This window comes from Scomber scombrus, chromosome 3, assembly GCF_963691925.1.
Source record: "Scomber scombrus chromosome 3, fScoSco1.1, whole genome shotgun sequence".
NCBI classification, from domain to species: domain Eukaryota; kingdom Metazoa; phylum Chordata; class Actinopteri; order Scombriformes; family Scombridae; genus Scomber; species Scomber scombrus.
The window spans coordinates 33299343-33318748 of record NC_084972.1 but is presented as its reverse complement, the minus strand read 5'-3'; the positions used below and the strand labels follow the sequence as shown (position 1 = coordinate 33318748).

At 40.5% G+C, this 19406-nt stretch overlaps 1 protein-coding gene across 1 annotated transcript in view; it reads left to right on the top strand.

Annotated features, from left to right (window-relative positions):
• Positions 1-18348, top strand: part of LOC133976594 (dedicator of cytokinesis protein 3-like) — a 162181-nt gene extending 143833 nt beyond the window's left edge. The window contains 28 exon segments of the mRNA XM_062414844.1: positions 509-607; positions 839-933; positions 1750-1825; positions 2430-2530; positions 3303-3361; positions 3531-3679; positions 3909-3994; positions 4349-4375; positions 5015-5110; positions 5701-5761; positions 6198-6291; positions 6383-6531; positions 6769-6855; positions 6991-7095; positions 7257-7398; positions 7572-7738; positions 8623-8709; positions 10299-10478; positions 11515-11598; positions 12100-12217; positions 12701-12815; positions 13410-13554; positions 14084-14165; positions 14265-14383; positions 15120-15207; positions 15289-15408; positions 16792-16877; positions 17659-18348. Of these exon segments, the coding sequence (XP_062270828.1) occupies positions 509-607; positions 839-933; positions 1750-1825; positions 2430-2530; positions 3303-3361; positions 3531-3679; positions 3909-3994; positions 4349-4375; positions 5015-5110; positions 5701-5761; positions 6198-6291; positions 6383-6531; positions 6769-6855; positions 6991-7095; positions 7257-7398; positions 7572-7738; positions 8623-8709; positions 10299-10478; positions 11515-11598; positions 12100-12217; positions 12701-12815; positions 13410-13554; positions 14084-14165; positions 14265-14383; positions 15120-15207; positions 15289-15408; positions 16792-16877; positions 17659-18348 (3507 nt within the window).
• The last annotated feature ends 1058 nt before the right edge of the window (positions 18349-19406 follow it).

The following is a 19406-nucleotide window of genomic DNA, read 5'->3' as shown; positions in this document are numbered from 1 at the left end:
TGGAGATTTAACTCAGGAGGTTTCACTATTAAGCTGCATCCCGAACCAGCTAGTGAGGAGAAGAGGTGACAAATAAAACCAGTGCTGACTTCATTTCCTACAACTAACTGGGAGCATGAGAACTTGAGTACTTTGCTCTTTTGGTGCACATGAACCTGTAGCTACACTTTCTAATTTCCCTTTACTGTACCTATACACCTTATTACATTGATAGGTTTATAGCTTTTGTCGTAGATTAATTTACCCATATACTGTTAAATAACGTCGCATAATATATATATAATGCAATATAGAGTAACTCAACAGTTGCAGGTGTGACTTCATTCTGACTGACTCTCTGTAGTGAAAGAGTAGTGAGCGCAGATCAGTTTGGGAGAGAGCCAATATATCTCATATCTCATTTTCATAACTCATCCTACTGTCACCATATCTGATCTGACTGTTCATTCGCTGCTTCACGCCTCCATGTGATTGGCTCACATGCCTATCCTTGGGTTCCTATTGGCAGGGAGAGTACGTGTCCTGCCTCCTTTCCCTCCTCCGCCAGATGACCGATATCCACTTCCAACACCTGATGGAAAACTTTCAGAGCAAGGAGGAGCTCAAGGTACGAGAAACTGATCTGCACATGTTGTCACTGTGCAATGAACATGGCAAACTAATATAAACCTAATAATATAAACCTACATACAGTGTGGTCAAAGGTTTAATGGGAATAAACATGACAAACTTTAGGTGAAAGGAAAACAACAGTTTGGCCAAATGTCCTATTTTTGCCATAAGTTGATGACTCTGAAACTCCTCCTCTGTCCCTAACCCTCTCGTTCTCTCTCTTCAGGAGTTCTTGTTGAAGATTTTGTGTGTGTTTAGGAATCTGATGAAGCTCAGTATTTTCCCTCGTGACTGGAACGTCATGAGGCTCCTTACCAGCAAGTAAGACACGATAAACTCCTACACATCATCACAGCTCTTACATAAGGGTCAATGATGTTTTTTTGTGTCCATGTGGTTTAGTCAAATTTAAAGGGGTTAAAATGTGAAAATAAACGTATGAATAACTTTCACACATTCTTTTTTTGTGGACCCAGCATCAAATTTCTGCTTTTAATCCATTTTGAGAGAATATATTAGAGGATTATGGTGAAAATGTCTAAGTGGTCTAACCATAAAAACTTCAACTTGCTTAAAAACAGTAAATTGTCAATAACTTACATTATAACTTTTTATATTAAATAAAGGTAATGGAATACAATTGTTCTAAATATTACATTTACTCTGGTAACCATGGAGATCAGGAAGCATTTACATGTTTTAAATGAAGTAATTATTAGTATAAGTCCACTTAAACACACTGTACGTGATAAAATATGTAATATTTATCAATCTTTTGTGGTTACACCATTTGACATTTTCAGGAGCATTCAGTCTTACTTTTGGTAAAAAATGGTGCAAATGTCATTTCAGATGATATAAAACCAACAAAAATACTAAATGTACATTTTAACAAACCTGATGCTGCTTTTAAAACTAGTTTTAAAGATGTCTTTGAACTGCTCATCTTGTCACTGACCCACATCAATCACAGCCTCAAGCCAGATTCAATAACATTCACACACACTGACTACCAACAACCATCTGTATGTGTGTGTGTGTTTGTGTGTGTGTGTTTGTGTGTGTGTGTGTGTGTGTGTGTGTGTGTGTGTGTGTGTGTGTGTGTGTGTGTGTGTGTGTGTGTTTTCTTCTCTGCAGCATCATCCTGACCACAGCTCAGTACCTCTCTCCTGCTCTACACAAGAACTTCATAGAAGCCGACTTTGACTTTAAGGTTTGTGGACTTTAACTCTCACACTTTGACGCACACAACCGTTCAAACTGGAAGTTACCATGGCAACTGTGATGAGAGCCTAACCACCGGTTTCTCTGTCCATTGAGTTCAAAAGAAGAGTTTTTTTGTTTCTATTAATTCTCTCCTCTTGGACAGAAAATATGCATCATTGCTGCTTCAGTGTTATTCACGTTGACCATGAATGTGATGTTGAATATTTCTTTCACATAATTACTCTTTCGTCTCTTTCAAGGACAAAAAGCTTAAAGCATCCTCACTTTGAACCATGTAACATTGAAACTAACAGCAGTAAATCCGCTGCTGTGTGTGTGTGTTAGAGATTATAATTAAAACTATTTCGAAGTACTTCCTGAATCCTTGTCCTCTAAAAAAAAGATTATAAAATATAATCTGATAACTCTTAAATAAATTGTTAGTTTTGTTTCTCTTCTGTGGATTTAACTATGCTTTGCCCATGTTCTGATGTTATTGTGTGTGTGTGTGTGTGTGTGTGTGTGTGTGTGTGTGTGTGTGTGTGTGTGTGTGTGTGTGTGTGTGTGTGTGTGTGTGTGTGTGTGTGTGTGTGTGTGTGTGGTCTGAGCAGGTGTGGAACTCCTACTTCAGTCTTGCAGTGTTATACATCAACCAGCCCAGTTTACAGCTGGAAAACCTGAGTCCTGCAAAGAGGAAGAAGGTCTTGGACAAGTAAGGACACACACACACACACACAAACATACAGACTTGGCTGCCAGCGTGTTTTCATAAGCATTGTTCTTGTTACGTGTCGTCAGCAGCTAAAATGCTGAAAGTCAGAAGTTGAAAGAAGCTGTTTCTCCTCTTTGAAGTACAGTGGCACTACAAACTTGGCGACCTACTTTTATCAGTCCTGCAGGAACTCTTCTTTACTCAAGGAAAGCTCATTTCCCTCTCTGGGAGGCCTTTTCACCCAAATAGTGCCGGGAAGGAGGGAGCCCCGGATACTAAACTATTAAACTACCTCAGGCGTTAGAAGTTCCTCCAGCTTCTCTTCTTCTCATTTACACTGAAAATTGGCCATATTAGGCAGATGTGATTTTAAAAGTCACGACTCGGATTGAAAAAGCAAAATCTTGTGAGAATGCAATGTTTGAAGGGACGGAGGGATGGAAAAGTGTAGGAGGAGACACCTGATGATCTGATAGTTCATTTTTCTCTTCTCTATTTATCTGCATTAGAATAATTAGTGAATAAAACTTATATTGAACTCGTTAAGAAGTCAACTACATAACATTTACACATCAATAATGTAAAAATAAACACTTATCTTACCTTTTGTTTTATTTCTGGTATCTGTATTATCCTCCTTCAACCAACTACAATGTTCATTTTCATTTTCGTTTTCTGAGCAGCTGTTTCCTTTCAGTGAAAGGCTGCATTGTGATACAGAGAATGAGTCATTTTGGTGTTTTGGACTTAAATCTTCATCTTTCGTCTGCAGGTATGGTGACATGAGGGTGATGATGACATATGAACTCTTCAGCATGTGGCAGAACCTGGGTAAGATTTGATCTACACCTTTCCAAAGAGTTCAGTTTAGTTTACCTTAACCTTTATCAGTAGCTGCAACTTATATGTCAGGCTAAAGTGTTGATTAACATCTGTACAAGCATATTTTCTCATGGATTTAGTGATTAAAGATGAGTTCATGCATGTTTGATTGTTGCAGGTGAGAATAAGATTCATTTCATTCCCGGGATGATCGGTCCGTTTCTGGGAGTGACGCTGGTCCCTCAGGTGGAAGTACGGAACATCATGATCCCAATCTTCCACGACATGATGGACTGGGAGCAACGCAAGAATGGAAACTTCAAACAGGTACACACACACACACACACACACGCACGCACGCACACACACACACCTTTTATATAATTGACTGGGAGCAACAACAACCATTAAAAAACAGCATTTACAGTATGAAACGATGAAGACAGTTTTGTGTGTGTGTGTGTGTGTGTGTGTGTGGTTGTGTGAGTGTGTGTGTGTGCGTGTGTGTGCGTGTGTGCGTGTGTATGTGTGTGTGTGTGTGTGTGTGTGTTTGCAGGTGGAGGCTGAGCTGATTGATAAGCTGGACAGTTTGGTTTCTGAAGGAAAAGGTGACGAGAACTACAGAGAGCTCTTCGGTTTGCTGTAAGGAACACAACTGTCTCTCTCTCTCTCTCTCCCCCCCCCCCCCTCTCTCTTTCTCCCCCCCCCCCCCTCTCTCTCTCTCTCTCTCTGTCTCTCTGTCTCTCTCTCTCTCTCTCTCTGTCTCTCTCTCTCTCTCTCTCTCTCTCTCTCTGTCTCTCTCTCTCTCTCTTTCTCTCTCTCTCTCTCTCTCTCTCTCTCTCTCTCTCTCTGCCTCTAACTCCTCCCGTCTCGGTCTGATTAATACATTTCTAACCAGTGTGGATCTTGCTGTTCTGTCTCAAACATGACTTAACGCTCAGTTTTTCTGCTCTAACACTAGTTGTGTGTTTGCTTTGCTCTGTGCTGCGGGACTAGAACCCAGCTGTTTGGGCCCTACCCCAGGTATGACATCACTAACTCATAAGGAGACACAGGGGCTGATATATTACTGATATGGTGGCGTGAGTCTGGGAAACCTGCAATTAAGTCTTCATTAACCTACTTTTGGTTTTTCATTTTTTTTGTATTGTTAAAAAAAAAACTCAGTCTGGACACTGAAGGTGGTTTTTATCTGTCTGCTCTCATTAAATCACTTCACACATACTTATAGACACACATAGTTTTCACATAGAACAACTGGTGATTGATTTATTCTCTTATTGATTATAATGATGACACATGTATGCTGTTTATAGGTGAGAATAAGATCTATTTCTATTTTAACTGTTATAACAAAATTAACTTTTTTTTGATATTCAGTTCTTTCGAATGAACAGACCATCACTCATCTTATTTAAATACATTATTTATATTTTACTTTACAAGACACTTAACCAAGAAAACCACATTTGCTTCCATTTGAACCCAAATGTACTCTCCCATTCTCCTCTAACCGGCTATTTTCTGGCTCTCTGGTCTTCACAAATTTAAGATAACTGTTCAGGAAAATGTAGATTACATTATGAATATGATGGAACCTCCAGCAGTTAAATCTTTGTGACAATTGTGACTCATTTTTTGTGTGTCTGTTTTCTTTAAAAGCTTGTTGGAGAAGATTGAACAGGAGACGTGGAGAGAGACGGGGATCTCCTTCGTTACCTCGGTTACACGGCTGATGGAACGACTGCTGGACTACCGGTAACATACAGGATGCTCTTAATTACATGCACTCAACATGTACTGTATATGTGCTTTTAGATTGCTATTTGTCCAAAATAGATGTTTGTTGAGCATCTTGTCTTTTTTTGCCACTTAAATGTATAGATCCAGTTTCTCAGACAGGGATTAAGACTAGTCCTAGACCAAAGACCATGGAGAAACAAGTTTAGTCTTTGTATAGACTTAATCCCTGTCCAGGAAATCAGCAACTATTGTCCGGTCCTGTATTGGAATAACTCCTGCAACATGTTTCAGCTGTCCAACCATCTGTAATAAAATCCACTGAGTTATAACAGTCAGAGGAACAGAGGCTCATTTGGAGAGGGGTGGACTTAAAACAACAGGCGTTCATTTAAAAATGAGATATAGTTTAATTTAAATGAGACCTATTGACCATAATTTCCAAAGGAATGTGTAAAACATGGTAAGAAGTTGGAATGACTTGGGTGATAACTTATACTTTATGCTTTATATACAGGACAAAGGTTGTATGGTCGACAGGAAGACAAAAAGAGGGTTAAGCTGTTTATTGTGAAGTTGTTTGTTAACTTGGTCCATCTTGTCTTTAGGGACTGTATGAAGGGAGATGAGACAGAGAACAAGAAGATTGGCTGCACTGTAAACCTCCTGGTAAGATTCATGTCACACTAATGTCTTCATTAGTCAGCAAACCACTGATTTAGTTCTAGTTCATTGTCATGACTGCAGAAACCCGTCAGTATTTAGTACAGTACACACCCAGTGGAACACATACTGTTGTAGGTTTGGATTAAAACTGACATCTGTGCTGAAGATTCAGTTTTGTATGTATAAACATGTTGTATCTAAAGTGTTTAAGACTCATGTACGTCTGCAGAAACAGATGTGCTTCTATTATAATCAGTAAATCTGTCTACAAAGGGCATTTAACAGCATTTTTTCACTTCAGGTCTATTTCCTTCCATTCAAACATAACTACAGTGAACACAGGTGACCTACTGTCAATACTGTGCCTGAATGCATCCTGTATAAACCCACAGAGGGAGATGTAGAAGCTGCTGCTGTAAGTTTGTTTGTATCTTTTCAGAACTTCTACAAATCAGAGATCAACAAGGAAGAGATGTACATCCGCTACATCCACAAGCTGTGTGATATGCATCTACAGGCAGAGAACTACACTGGTACAGCACACAAACACACACACAACCACATACACACACATACACTGTGTGACAGAGGTGTGACTGCTATACCTGGGTTATTTATCCACAGAGGCTGCCTTCACTCTGCTGTTATACTGGGAGCTGCTGCACTGGGATGAGCGGCCGCTAAAAGAGTTCCTGCATTATCCCGCTCAGACAGAGTGGCATCGCAAGGAAGGGCTCTGCCGCAAAGTCATCCACTACTTTAACAAAGGCAAGGTAAGGGATCACACACACACACACACCTGCTCAGCACAAGTGTTAGGATTCATCCACTACTTTAACAAAGGCAAGGTAAGATTGTTACAAATGTTCAAGTATGCATTAATACACACTGTCCCAATAGATTTGTTTTGTTTTGTACCAGACTCAGCTACCAGCTAATTTCCGTCGGCAGTGAGCACCATTTGTGCTTAAAAACCGTACTAAAAAAGTGTGTGTGTGTGTGTCCTCCAGTGTTGGGAGTATGGTATTCCTCTGTGCAGGGAGCTGGCCTTTCAGTATGAATCTCTATATGACTACCAGAGTCTCAGCTGGATTCGGGTGAGCTGCGGTCACACACACTCTCACTGTGGTTTCACAAAATCACTTACAGTAGCTTAGTCACTATCTCCCTGAGGTAGTGAATGTGACGTTATCTTCCTCATCATCATCTTCTTCTGTGGCTTCTGTGTGTAGAAAATGGAAGCAGCGTATTATGACAACATCATGGAGCAGCAGCGTCTGGAGCCGGAGTTTTTCAGGGTCGGGTTTTATGGCAGGAAGTTCCCCTTCTTCCTCAGAGTGAGTCACACATTTAGCTGTTGGATCTGTTTATAGTATATCTGCTTTTTATGTGAGTAAAGCTGATCATTGTGTTCAGGAAATACATTTGCAAATATTTCCCTATAAATAAATCAGACTGTTAAAGCTTGGATCTCGTCACCCTCATTTGTTTGCACCAGAATAAAGAGTTTGTCTGTCGCGGCCACGACTATGAAAGACTCGAGGCCTTCCAGCAAAGGATGCTGGGTGAATTCCCACAGGCAATTGCGATGCAGCACCCCAATCAGCCAGATGAAGCCATTCTGCAGTGTGACGCACAGTGTATCCTTTAGCAAAAGTGTGTGTGTGTGTTACTTGTGATTCATTTTAATCACATGTTCATAATCTAATTATTCTGTGTTATGTCATATAAATACCACTTCAGTCTCAGTCACCAGTCTGAGTCTATTTACTGCATTTATTCGGTTAGTTCTTTGACCTCCTTCTCGGCTCAGACCTCCAGATTTACGCAGTAACGCCAGTACCAGACAGCGTCACCGTCCTCCAGATGGACAGAGTCCCCGACCGCATCAAGAGCTTCTACCGTGTCAACAACGTCCGCCGTTTCCGTTACGACCGGCCTTTCCACAAAGGACCTAAAGACCGAGACAATGAGTTCAAGGTGAGTGCGGAAAAGTCTCTTCAACTGTTTGGAGGACCAGGACCATTGTGTGTTTGTCTGGTTTTATTGTTGTGACCTGTTGTTGTGTTTTACCCTTTATTAAAATGTGTTATATTTATACTATCTATGCTATCTGTACTTTTTAATTAATATTGCTGAATCAAAGCCCAATGATTCATCATGGGCCAAACAGGAATAACGGGTTGGAAACCACCTTTAATGAATTACCAAACGTCACACATCCTGTGGGATAAATTTAACAATCAGTAATCAGACACACAAAATACATCATCTGTGTCATCTGTTTACTGTTACCTGCCTTTGTTTAACAGATTATACCACCATCTTGTGGTTAAATAAAATAAAAAAAACAATCCAGCTAAAATAATATAATTTCCAGCAAATTGTTAAAACACTAAATAATAACAGTTAAACTCAGTTGTTAGGGAAACATCTCAAGTCTGCATTCAGTGTTTGTAGTGATGGTGTGTTCGATCATTACTCACTTTCTCAATGCATTAAAGTGTAGACAGATGTTAGATCCTTTCCTGAAATCCTAAATTTCAATTGTCACCTCGTCTTCCCCTCTTATACCAAGCATGTAAACAAGCTCACTGGTAACACGAATCCTTTTACATAGAAAGTCTGTCGGCCTCCTCTTCCTCATACCTGTTACTGATTCTGCTGGTTTGACTATTCTTAAACTATGATCAACATTAGATAGAAATGTAAATAATAATTTAAGTCCAATTCATTTTGATGTTTAGACTCCAAAGGAGCAAAATTAAAAACAACAATAAACGGTTGAATTGAATGATAATTGTACCTGTGTATTATGATGACACACAGACCTCAGTGATGCTGATGTTCGTTGTGTGTTTCAGAGTCTTTGGATCGAGAGGACGACTCTGATCCTCACTCACCCTCTGCCTGGTATCTCTCGCTGGTTTGAGGTGGAGAAGAGAGAACTGGTGAGTCAATGAAAAACATATCTTCTTAAGAGCTGCACAGATTAGCCAATAAATTGATTAGCTGCCAACTATCATATGAATTAAGATTTATTAATTGATAGATTGACAGAAAAAATGTTCAGATTCTCCAGTTCCAGCTTCTCTAATGTGAATATTTATATAACTATAATCAACAACTTAATTAATCAAGAAAATAATCAACAGATTAGTTGAAAATATAAATAATTATTAGTCTTTTTTTCTGGTCTTTATCATTTACATGTTTCTACTAACCTACATTAATAATTAATGAAAGCCTTCATATGTTTTTGTCCTGAACACTTGCATACCCTGCTTTATCGTCAAATATAAAATCAGGGAGGCCAAAATGTCCCAAATGAACATCATACTGCATTGAAGAATGCTTTAAACTAGCGATTGAGACCATAAACACATTTTGAAAACGTTTACTGAGGTTAGAAATCAAGTGAGAAGTTGGTGAATTCTTCCATTGACGGAAGTCCTTTTGACACCAAAACGGTCGCCCCCTGGTGGCCTTTTAATAGAATGCAGTTTTAAGTTACTTCCGCGTTGGCATCATTTCAGAGGACCAGAACTCCCCGACTGGTCTAAAGTCGACCTTTGTATTGTAGTCGTTTTTGTTTTTTATTGAAATATTTTAATAAAGACTTGAGCTGTGTAGTTTAGTATGAAGGCTTCATTAACAGCTACTGCGGAGCAATGTTCGCTTTCCGCCACTAGGAGGAGCTCTAAGCTTCTGTAAAGCACCTCCACCTTGTGTAGAAGTAGTAAGTTAGCCTGCTAGCTAGCTGACTGGAGTGAACATGATGCAGACGAAGACATACAAAAGTCCAGCGTGGTTTAAAAACTTCCAGAAAGTAAAAGATAATTTTGTCAGGAGTGAAATATGTGGAGCAGAGTTGAGCTATCGTGGTTTCACATGGACAAAAAACTGCTGTCTGCTGTGACGGTTACTAAGGGAGACGGACCTGACGCTAATCACCAAACTAGTACGTCAACGTTTATAACGGCTCCTCGTCTTAGAGAGAAAACTAACGGTACGTCTCTCATTGCTAACATGATTGGAAAGGAAATGCTCAGAGTTGTTTATGACGGGGAGAAAAAAATACGCTGTTATATTTTTAGGGGTCTGTAAACCTGTAAGATTTATCTTTTAATTAATGTGTTTCTGTAAAGAAATGAAGGCTGATTATCATTTCAATTAATACACGTTTGTACAGTTAAAGCTTGTTTGTTATGAATATTGAAAGTTATTTTTTGACGTATTATCTATTTAGCTCTTGTGTATGCCAGCATGCAACGAATATTCGGTCAGTCTTCAGGTACACCCACCGATTAGTCGACCATGAAAAAATGGGCTCATGCAAATCCCGAAGAGAGATTTGAGAATTTAGTATGATCAGTGATAAACTAAAGACACTTAAAGACACTCACTCAAATGAATTGCCCTCCAAGCGATTAATAAAGTTGTTTTGAATCTTGAACCTTGAATCATACAGACACTTCATCATCAGGAAATCTTATATCTCTCTACACTTCTCACTTTGACTCCCTCTTCTCTCTCTCAGGTCGAGGTGAGTCCGTTAGAAAACGCCATCGCTGTGGTGGAGAATAAGAACCAAGAGCTGCGGACTCTGATCAGCCAGTACCAACACAAGCAGCTGCACGGCAACATCAACCTGCTCAGCATGACGCTGAACGGAGTCATCGATGCTGCTGTTAACGGAGGCATCGCCAGATACCAAGAGGTCACACACAAAAACATTTCAAGTCCCCTTCCACTCAAAAATACGCTTTTCTTCTTGTTCCTACAGCTGTGATGATGAATGTTCAGTTCGACACTAGAAAGCTGTTTTCACACTTCTTTATCTTAAGTCCAGTTTTTAAGAGGCGGGTCTATGAGCAGGGTTTTTTACATCAGAACTAGTTTGTTGCTAATCATTGTCCAGTATCCAGTTTACACAGGTGTGAGGAGGAAACTTGAAGCCTACTGTGCACCAACACTGAGAATGGACTTTATAATGAAATAGAAGACATCATGTGAAATGTAGTTACATATTCATAGAGTCTGGAATGTGTAATGAGTGAGAAGGAGGAGATGCAATTTTAAGGAATTAACAAGATAATTAAACTTTTTTTTTTATCAGACATGAATTATTATTTAAAGTATTTTATATGCATCTTAAAACATGTCTGGAGGGGATCTTTAAAAATCATTTAGTCAGTCCCCAAGAGGATCAGCCTCATTTGAAGGCGTAAAAAACCCTGAAAATGCAAAACTGGGATTGTATTGTTCTTGATTTGAATATTAATATGCTAGTTGGAGTGTTTTACTGCCAGGTGGAAGTTATTGTATTTATTTTATATACCATAACTTACCATAGGAGACTCATTCCTTTTTTTAATCATATTACCAAACTTACCAACACTATCATAGATACATAAAAACACAGTTTATACACATGGATTTAAAATATTTAGCTTTCAATTCAACATTTACTTCATGTCCTGATTTTCTAATCTAATGACATCAGTTTGAGTATGAAGGTAACTGATGCACCTGAACATTGTTGGTTAAAGAGGTGATTTACTGATAAATCTCCTTCCTGCTTCTGTTTCTCTTCACTGTTAATTTACCTGTTAAAATAGAGACGTTCTGCTCAATAAACCCTCAGGTTATTATTAAGGCTTACACACATCTGTTATCACTGTTCAAGTAGTTATAACATAACATTATTTAGCAGTAATAGCTCATAATGATGGTTTTTTTTTCTTGGTTTCTAGGCTTTCTTTGACAAGGAGTACATCACCAGCCATCCTGAAGACACTGAGAAGATCACACAGCTCAAAGATCTCATGCAGGAGCAGGTGAGACAGTATATAAAGGCCGTAAATGTGCTTTCATTCAAAGCATTTCATTCATGTTCAACGTCTTTTAAAACTATGAATATGAGATTTCATTATTTGTCCTGTAGCTGAGTGACTTTTCTTTGTAAACACATTCCTCTCATGTCATACATTGAAGTTTATTCTTTACATAAACAATATACATCCAGTGATCCTTTGTGTTTTACTGTTTAGTGGGTTTTTGTTTGTTTGTTTTTAATAGCAACACATTAAGTTAAGCGTGAATGTTCTGCACCAATTTCATGCTGTTAGATTTAGATTTTTGTTGCCTGTTTGTGGCTCTACAGGAGAAGTCAGAGCAGTCACCAACATGCAGACTAATATCAGTAGTGAAATCCAGCCAATAGTTCTTCAGATACAATAATTCATCAAGCTTTGCTCAATGAGGGATTTTTGCCACTAGGACTTCCTCCTTCTCCTCACTCTACAAATACTCAGTGATGTTTTGTTTGTTTCTCCCAGGTTCACATCCTAGGAGTCGGCCTGGCCGTGCACGAGAAGCTGGTGCACCCAGAAATGCGTCCCCTGCACAAGAAGCTGATAGATCAGTTCCAGATGATGAGGAGCAGCCTCTGCCACGTGAGTGCAGGAAAACAACTTTCTGTCCATCCTACTTTTGAGTTTTTTAACCTGCAGAAAAAAATAATGTGCAAAACATATACACCGAAATAATTTTGAAAAGTCTTTATGAGCAAAATACAGCAAGACAAACCAAAACTAAACCAATGTTGAGTCTAGAAGAGGATTCATTCTACTGTAAATATGCTGGAAGCGTGAGGATCATCACAGTGAAAAAAAGCTCATTAGTAACTTCTTCAAAGACGATGTTATTATGCTTCCAGCTCGTGTCACTGCCTGCAAATCTGAACTTTATCAACTTTGAACATTTCACCTTAATTTAAATTTTCAGACACTAAATGTTTATCTCTCAGCAGCTTTAAGCGATTAACCCAACCCTGCTAAATGTGAATGTGTCCAGTCAACACTTTTGTCTCTTCCTCTTTCAAACATGCGTATATGATAGCAGCATGTATCTGAAGGCAGTGAGAACATTCAGAGCTCTGTTTCTATGTGGCGTTGCAGGGTTTGCCTGGTTTAGACAAAGTTGGTTCAGGACGGATCCTCGCCTCTCACAGCCCCATGAGCCCCGAGAGCTTCAAACTCATGCACCGGCACAGGTCAGCAACACACACACACACACACACACATCTTTGTCACACTTCATAGTCCACACACATACTGCACCTCCTCATCCTCCGTCTCTGCTCACAGTGATGTTCACTCTTATCATCTGCTGTATCTGTCATTAAAGATCTCTGCTAATGTCCTCATTGCATTTATGTACTTTCCACTCTTATCACACTCAATTTCTGCCATTTTCTCTCTTTCTCTGTTCTATTGATCTACATCTTTACTTCCTGCATGTCTTGATCTCCTGCTTCACTCTCGTTCCCATTAAATCACCTCATGCATGTTTTGGTTGCTGCTCGGTCTCCTTCCTGTTATTTTCTGTTGTACTCTGCACGCCTCCTCTACCCCTCCTCTCCTCCCCTCCCCATGCCTCCTTTACCCCTCCTCTCCTCCCCATGCCTCCTCTACCCCTCCTCTCCTCCCCATGCCTCCTCTACCCCTCCTCTTCTCCCCATACCTCCTCCACCACCTTGAACCTGTTCCCTCCTTCCCCACCTTCCTCCTCTTCCCACTCCTTCCCTCTACTTCTACCCTCTCTCCTCTTCTTTCCCACCGTCCCCTCCTTCTTTCACTCCTACCAGTCCCATAGCCGTTTTGACTCCAGTGCGCAACTCCTCCTCCTCTCTCTCCTCTCACAACTCCAGTGAGACGGGTAACGTTGGCAGTCTGCTCATCCTGGCCGACGGCATGGTGGTGGAGCACCCAGAGGACTTCTACCGCATGCAGGTCAGTGCTGCTCAGGGCTGCCAAATCATCATTGACCTGTATATTAATTTAAACTGAGGTTTCATGACAAGTCACAATAAAAAGCAACAATAGTGAAATTTGATCCATATTGCATGGATATTCATTTGATTGGATGAAGATATTGATTTATACAATATGAAATAAACTAAAATGTACAACAGGGTAAATTGGAGAATGCATGGGAGAAGTTTATTAACACACAGGATAAAAAAATAAGGCAACATTTTTTTGTGTTTGTGTTTCCACTGCATCTGAAAATGATGTGGAAGAGTGAAATAGACCCACAGTAGGTTAAAAACACCAGTGACACACGAGTATAACGTTACATCAATAACACAACTTAAGGCGGCTTTAATTAGTAGGTTTATGAAATAATTAAGGTGTAATTATTCCTTTTCTTTTTCAGTCCAACATTTATTTTAACACAGATCTTCATTGCTTTCATGTTACTACAATACTGTCTCACTATAGTTTGTATTTATTTTCTATCATAACTGTCTCGCTGCAGGCAAGCCCCTCCTCCTCCAGCCTGAGCTCCACCCACTCAGCGCCCTCTCAGATGATAAACTCCGCCCCCTCCACCATCAGAGGTATAACTGCACTGTTTAAACATGGACATATATGTTTACAGGAGGTCACATGAGACATTTATCTGTTTTTTAACAATATACATTTTCTCCTGCCTGCAGTCGGTTCTCCTTCTCTGCCAGACAAATACAGACACAACAGAGAGATGCTGATGCTGCTGCCGCCACACAGAGAGAGACCGAGCAGCGCCATGTACACCAACATCACAGAGAATGGACAGGTATGGTTTCAAGTTTTCAACCTGACTTTGTCTTTATGAAGCAGAGTAGTGACTATTACACAATGACAAATTATGATCTGAGCTTTAAAACAGACACTGTATGTAGGTTACACACCTCAGGACTGCTTTGTACTACAGTATGTCTCTATTATGTGTCTCCAGCTGACCACTTGTGCCCAGATATCACTTCTGCTCACACTTATTACTTCAGCCAGACAAGCACCAGATTTGTTTTTAGTGCTAAAGAGCTAAAAACATTTTTTTCAAGAATTGAAAAACATGTAGGAGCTATTCTAACTATCCAACCACGTACATCTGTGCTCCTCTTCATTAATTCAGCCTGTTTATATTTACTAAAACAACCGCCACGTCCTGCATTGATGATGTAAACCAGACCAATCACAATGCGTTTCGAAGGGCATGTACTCTTGTATTTAGTGCTGTAACTTGTGAGATGCATGTTGATGTCACGTGTAAACTGGGCTTTTATGTCCAGCTCCATTCAATTCACTAGAAACCATCAGTGTAGTGGGAGAAAAAGACACTTTAGTTGTAGTGTCTATTAGTTTATGTTGAGATGATCAGCTGGCTTTTAGATGGCCAAAAATATTTCCAGCAGGACTCAGGATGAACTGTATGAGATGCACCGAACAGTAAACTCTTATGCAGTGATTATACTTTAGCTCATGAAGTAGAATTAGTTGTTTAAATGTTAACGTTCGACTTTTCTCTGCAGCCAGCAAACTTGCAGCGAGCGTTGTTCCATCAGGTGATCGGTCCGTGTAAACCCTGCAGTGACCCCAACCTGTCTGTGGCAGAGAAAGGTAGGAAACACACACACACACACACACACACACACACACACACACACACACACACACTGATCTCCTCCTCTCCTCCTTCAGTCCTCACCACCCCCAGTAGTTGGAGTTTGGACAGTGGCACCAGAGACGCCCTCCCCTTCCTCTCCGCTCACGTCGGCAGCGTCATGGCGCCTCCTGTCCCCCCTCGCAACCAGCCGCATGGTATGACACTACCACTCTGTGTGTGTGTGTATGTGTGTGTAGATTTTTGTGAATGTGTTTGTCTATCTCTGTGTTGTGATTGGTTTGTGTGTAAATCGATGTCTTTTTTTTTTTATGGCCTCGAGCAATGAAACCTCCACACATGCTTATTAGTTTTAAGATGTTTTAGATTAAATTATATCATAGTGTGTCAACATTAAGTTAAAGGAGAAGGCTTGCAGTTATCTATATTTTTCATATTATTGACAAATCTTATGTGCAAACCAACAATGAACTGGAATGACTTGTTTCATCACTGGTAATGAAAACGAGACAGGAAACAGCTGATCTGTGGAGTCAAACCTGCAGATTGTTCTCTCTCCTCACAGAACCAGGGTTATTATAGTTATGACATTGTCATAAGTTTGTTTTTTAAATTTCAGTTTAGTTTTAATTAGTGATGAAGCTGTTTTAGTTTAGTGTTTATTTAGTTTTTCAGGTATTAGGACGAAAAGCCGCCTATAAAAAATGCATGACACCAAATATGGTCATTGTTCGTTCGGTACCATATTGTGAAAAGCTGTTTTATTTAATTATTTCTTTACCCTTTAATGATGCTCAGCCCACAGCAGAGCTCCTATGTAATTATTACATGGAACTTAAATCAAAAGCAAAACTTGAAATGGTCACGTTAGTTTGTGCACAGAGCTGACGAGGAGAGAGAGATACAACACTTCTGTAGTGTGTGATGGTCTGTTGTGTATATTTCCAAAATGTTCATGTTGGTGTTAATAATAATAATAATAATAATAATAATCAGGATTCATTCCAGCAACTTTGGTCATTGTAGAACTGAAAGGTGCTCACACTGTAGTCTGTGGATCAACTGAGACCATAAATAATACTCAGATTTACTCTGAGTGCTGTGTAGTTGTGTCTGTGTGCAAATAGTCAGAGGTGGATATCTGTCTCTGCATGGCTTCATACCAGAGATAGGATAAGAGACAAAGTGTTTTAAAGTGTGTGATGTTGTTGAACTGACCCTTTACATTTTAAAATACGCTGAAAGTGATTTATAGAATTAAACCAGTTGATCAGTTCAGCAGCTTCCAACCAGTGCAGAAACATCTCTGATTAAAAAAACATCCACACATTTAAAGGATTTTGGAGGCCAACTCCCCCCACACTCCCCCCCACACACTCCTCCACCTCCTCCCCGCTTCTTCTTCTTCTTCTGTCCATCCTCTCTCTCTTCTTCCTCTTTGCTTTCCTACTCCTCACTACTTCCTTCTCCACACTTCCACTTCCCTCTCTCTCCCTTTCCTCCTCCTCCTCCTCCTCTTCTCTGGTCTGAAAGTGTGTGTGCATCTCTCTCAGTCAGTCCTGCTGTGTCTTCCCCTGTAGGGCAACACCTGTCGATGCACTTTGACGCTTTCCACCACCAGGTCAGCGACCTTCCTCCAGCCCTCCCTGCGCGCTCCTTAAGAAAGGTACCCTCCTCTTCCTCCTGCTGTTCCTCCTCCTCCTCTTCCTCACTCCTGCTGTTGGTCTGGATGATTGTCTGTCTGTCTGCACTCCCCAGCAAAGACACATGAATTTATAACAAGATGAAACAAGCCATCCAGAGAAAGACTTATGAGCAAAATTCATTTGACTTGAAACTTTCAATTTTTTGATTTGAGTTTTTAATTGTCGACTCTGTCTGACGTTTGGATGGTTGTATGTAAGTGCAACATGAGCAGGAGTGTGTAAATCAAAAGATTCAGCAAACATCCCTCCCTCTCTTTATGTTTTCCTCTTTTCTGTCCGTTATTGAATTTTCTTCAGTTTGTTATTTTCAAACCTTTCTGTTGACGAGTCGACTCATAAACAACACAAACATTCCTCTTATTCATCTTGTCATTTTCCTTCAGAAAAAGCTTCAAATATGTTTATTCTTACAGATGATTATAAACATGATGTTAATGTTACAGTTCTGACCTTTAAATGAGAGCAAAGAGAAGACGACTCATGTCTGATTGATCCGTGCTGTAGGTCTGACATCAGTGTTCAGGTGGTTTTTATGTTTATTAAATGTTTACATCATCAGCTGTTGAGTAAGTTTTAAACTTTTTATATTTCTAAACTAATAAGATGCAGGTTACCTGAATACTGGATGGAGTTAACTTGCTCACAGCAGCTGTTTTAAAGCAGATATACTTTAGATAAAAGTCTCTCTAACCCCCCCTTCTCTCTCTCTCTCTGTCTTTATATCCCCCCCCCCCCTTACAGTCCCCCCTGCACCCTATACCTGCCTCGCCCACCAGTCCACAGTCCATCCTGGATGGCAGTAACTCCACCTTGTCAGGCAGCGCCAGCTCTGGAGTCTCCTCCCTCAGTGAGAGTAACTTCGGCGGCCCCGCCTCCTCCTCCGACCCCCCCACCAGCCGCACCGACACCCTGGAGTCCGTCCCCAGCAGCCAGGCCTGGACTACTGACCAGGAAGACCTCGACTCACCTTACCAGCCCGTCAGGTACAGCGTCTCCGAGCCCGAAGTCCTGGATGGAGTCAAACCCCCACCCTGCCGCAGCCACTCCGCTCCGGGAGGCGTCGCCCCGGCCCAGGCGGCGGGGCAAATCCAGCCCCAGGCTCTGGTGTCGGCCTCCGCTGGAGCACCAGCACACCTGCAGCAGCAGGACGGCATGACGCTCCCCCAACACATCTACTATCACCACCACTTCCACCCACACTACCTCCCCCACCACCCGCCTCTTTACCACCTCCATGAGCCTCCAGCCCTGCCCCCCAAACCTTACCTCAGAGAGGGCTGCATCCCTGAAGAGGACCTGAACACCCAGGCTGCCCCTGCACAGGCCCCCGCACCCCGACCAATGCCACGCAAGATCTCCCAGCCAATAATCGCAGCTACTAAGGACGAGCAAGCTAAGGTGGCATGGGGACACGGAGTCACTGAGGAGTGAATGAGTGGATTAAATGAACAGAGTATAAACCCTTTCTACAGGAGGAAGAAGTGAGAACTGAAAGTGATGAAGAGAGAAACCCCCCAGGTGTCCCGGTCCAGACTGAGAGATGAAGGTTAAAGTATTCTGCTCTCTCAAATCGTCTTCATCGAGCATCTCTCGTCCTTTAACCAAACAACATCGAGCACATCGAGCTTCATTTACTTTGTTAGATTAAGAAATAATTTTTAATCAAATACTTTAATTCTGACACACGTGTGCTTTATTGATTTTATTACACATTAATCATGTTCCTCAGCTCTGAAGATGTTAAAACAAGCAGCACTTTAATGAAGCAACAAAGCACCAAAACATAGAAGAATTCAACATTTTCACATATTATTTTTATTTAGAAATGCAGAAACAAAGATTACAGGTCGTGATGAGGCTCGAGATTATTTAGATGAGTACAAATTAAAGAGACGATCAAACTGAGAACAAAAGAGTAAAAAGCAAATAAATGATTATCAGTATCACTCACATGCACAAGTGAGTTCTTCCACCTGAGCAACAAGCAGCCAAACATACTGAAGCTGTAAATGTTCGATCCTCACATCTTCATTTTATTCAAAGGATGAACAGAACGTGTTTTTTATGCAAAGAAAGACGACATCATTCCTGACCAATTAACAACGGAGCTGAGAAGTAATTATATTTTCCAACACAAGAATCAAAGTATGTAGATAAATGTAATACAGTATATAGAAATATATATAATATAATTTATATTTAATCCTTATACTTTTGATTGAAGGTGAAACCTATGTAGAAATATGCAAGATAAATGGCTCCAACCATTAGTAGCTGCTTGAGGAGACATGATGTTCACTTGATTAAAGAGACGATGTGAAGACGCCTCTCACATACACTCTGACAGGTTTTGATGAGATAATTGAATTTAAAGTGATGAAGATTATTTATGAACCTGTGACAGTTTAATTTTAGCTGATGATGCGTTTAAGGGAAGAAAGACAAACCTGTAAATGTGAGGCTTCAGAAGGGTTTATAGAGAATAATCC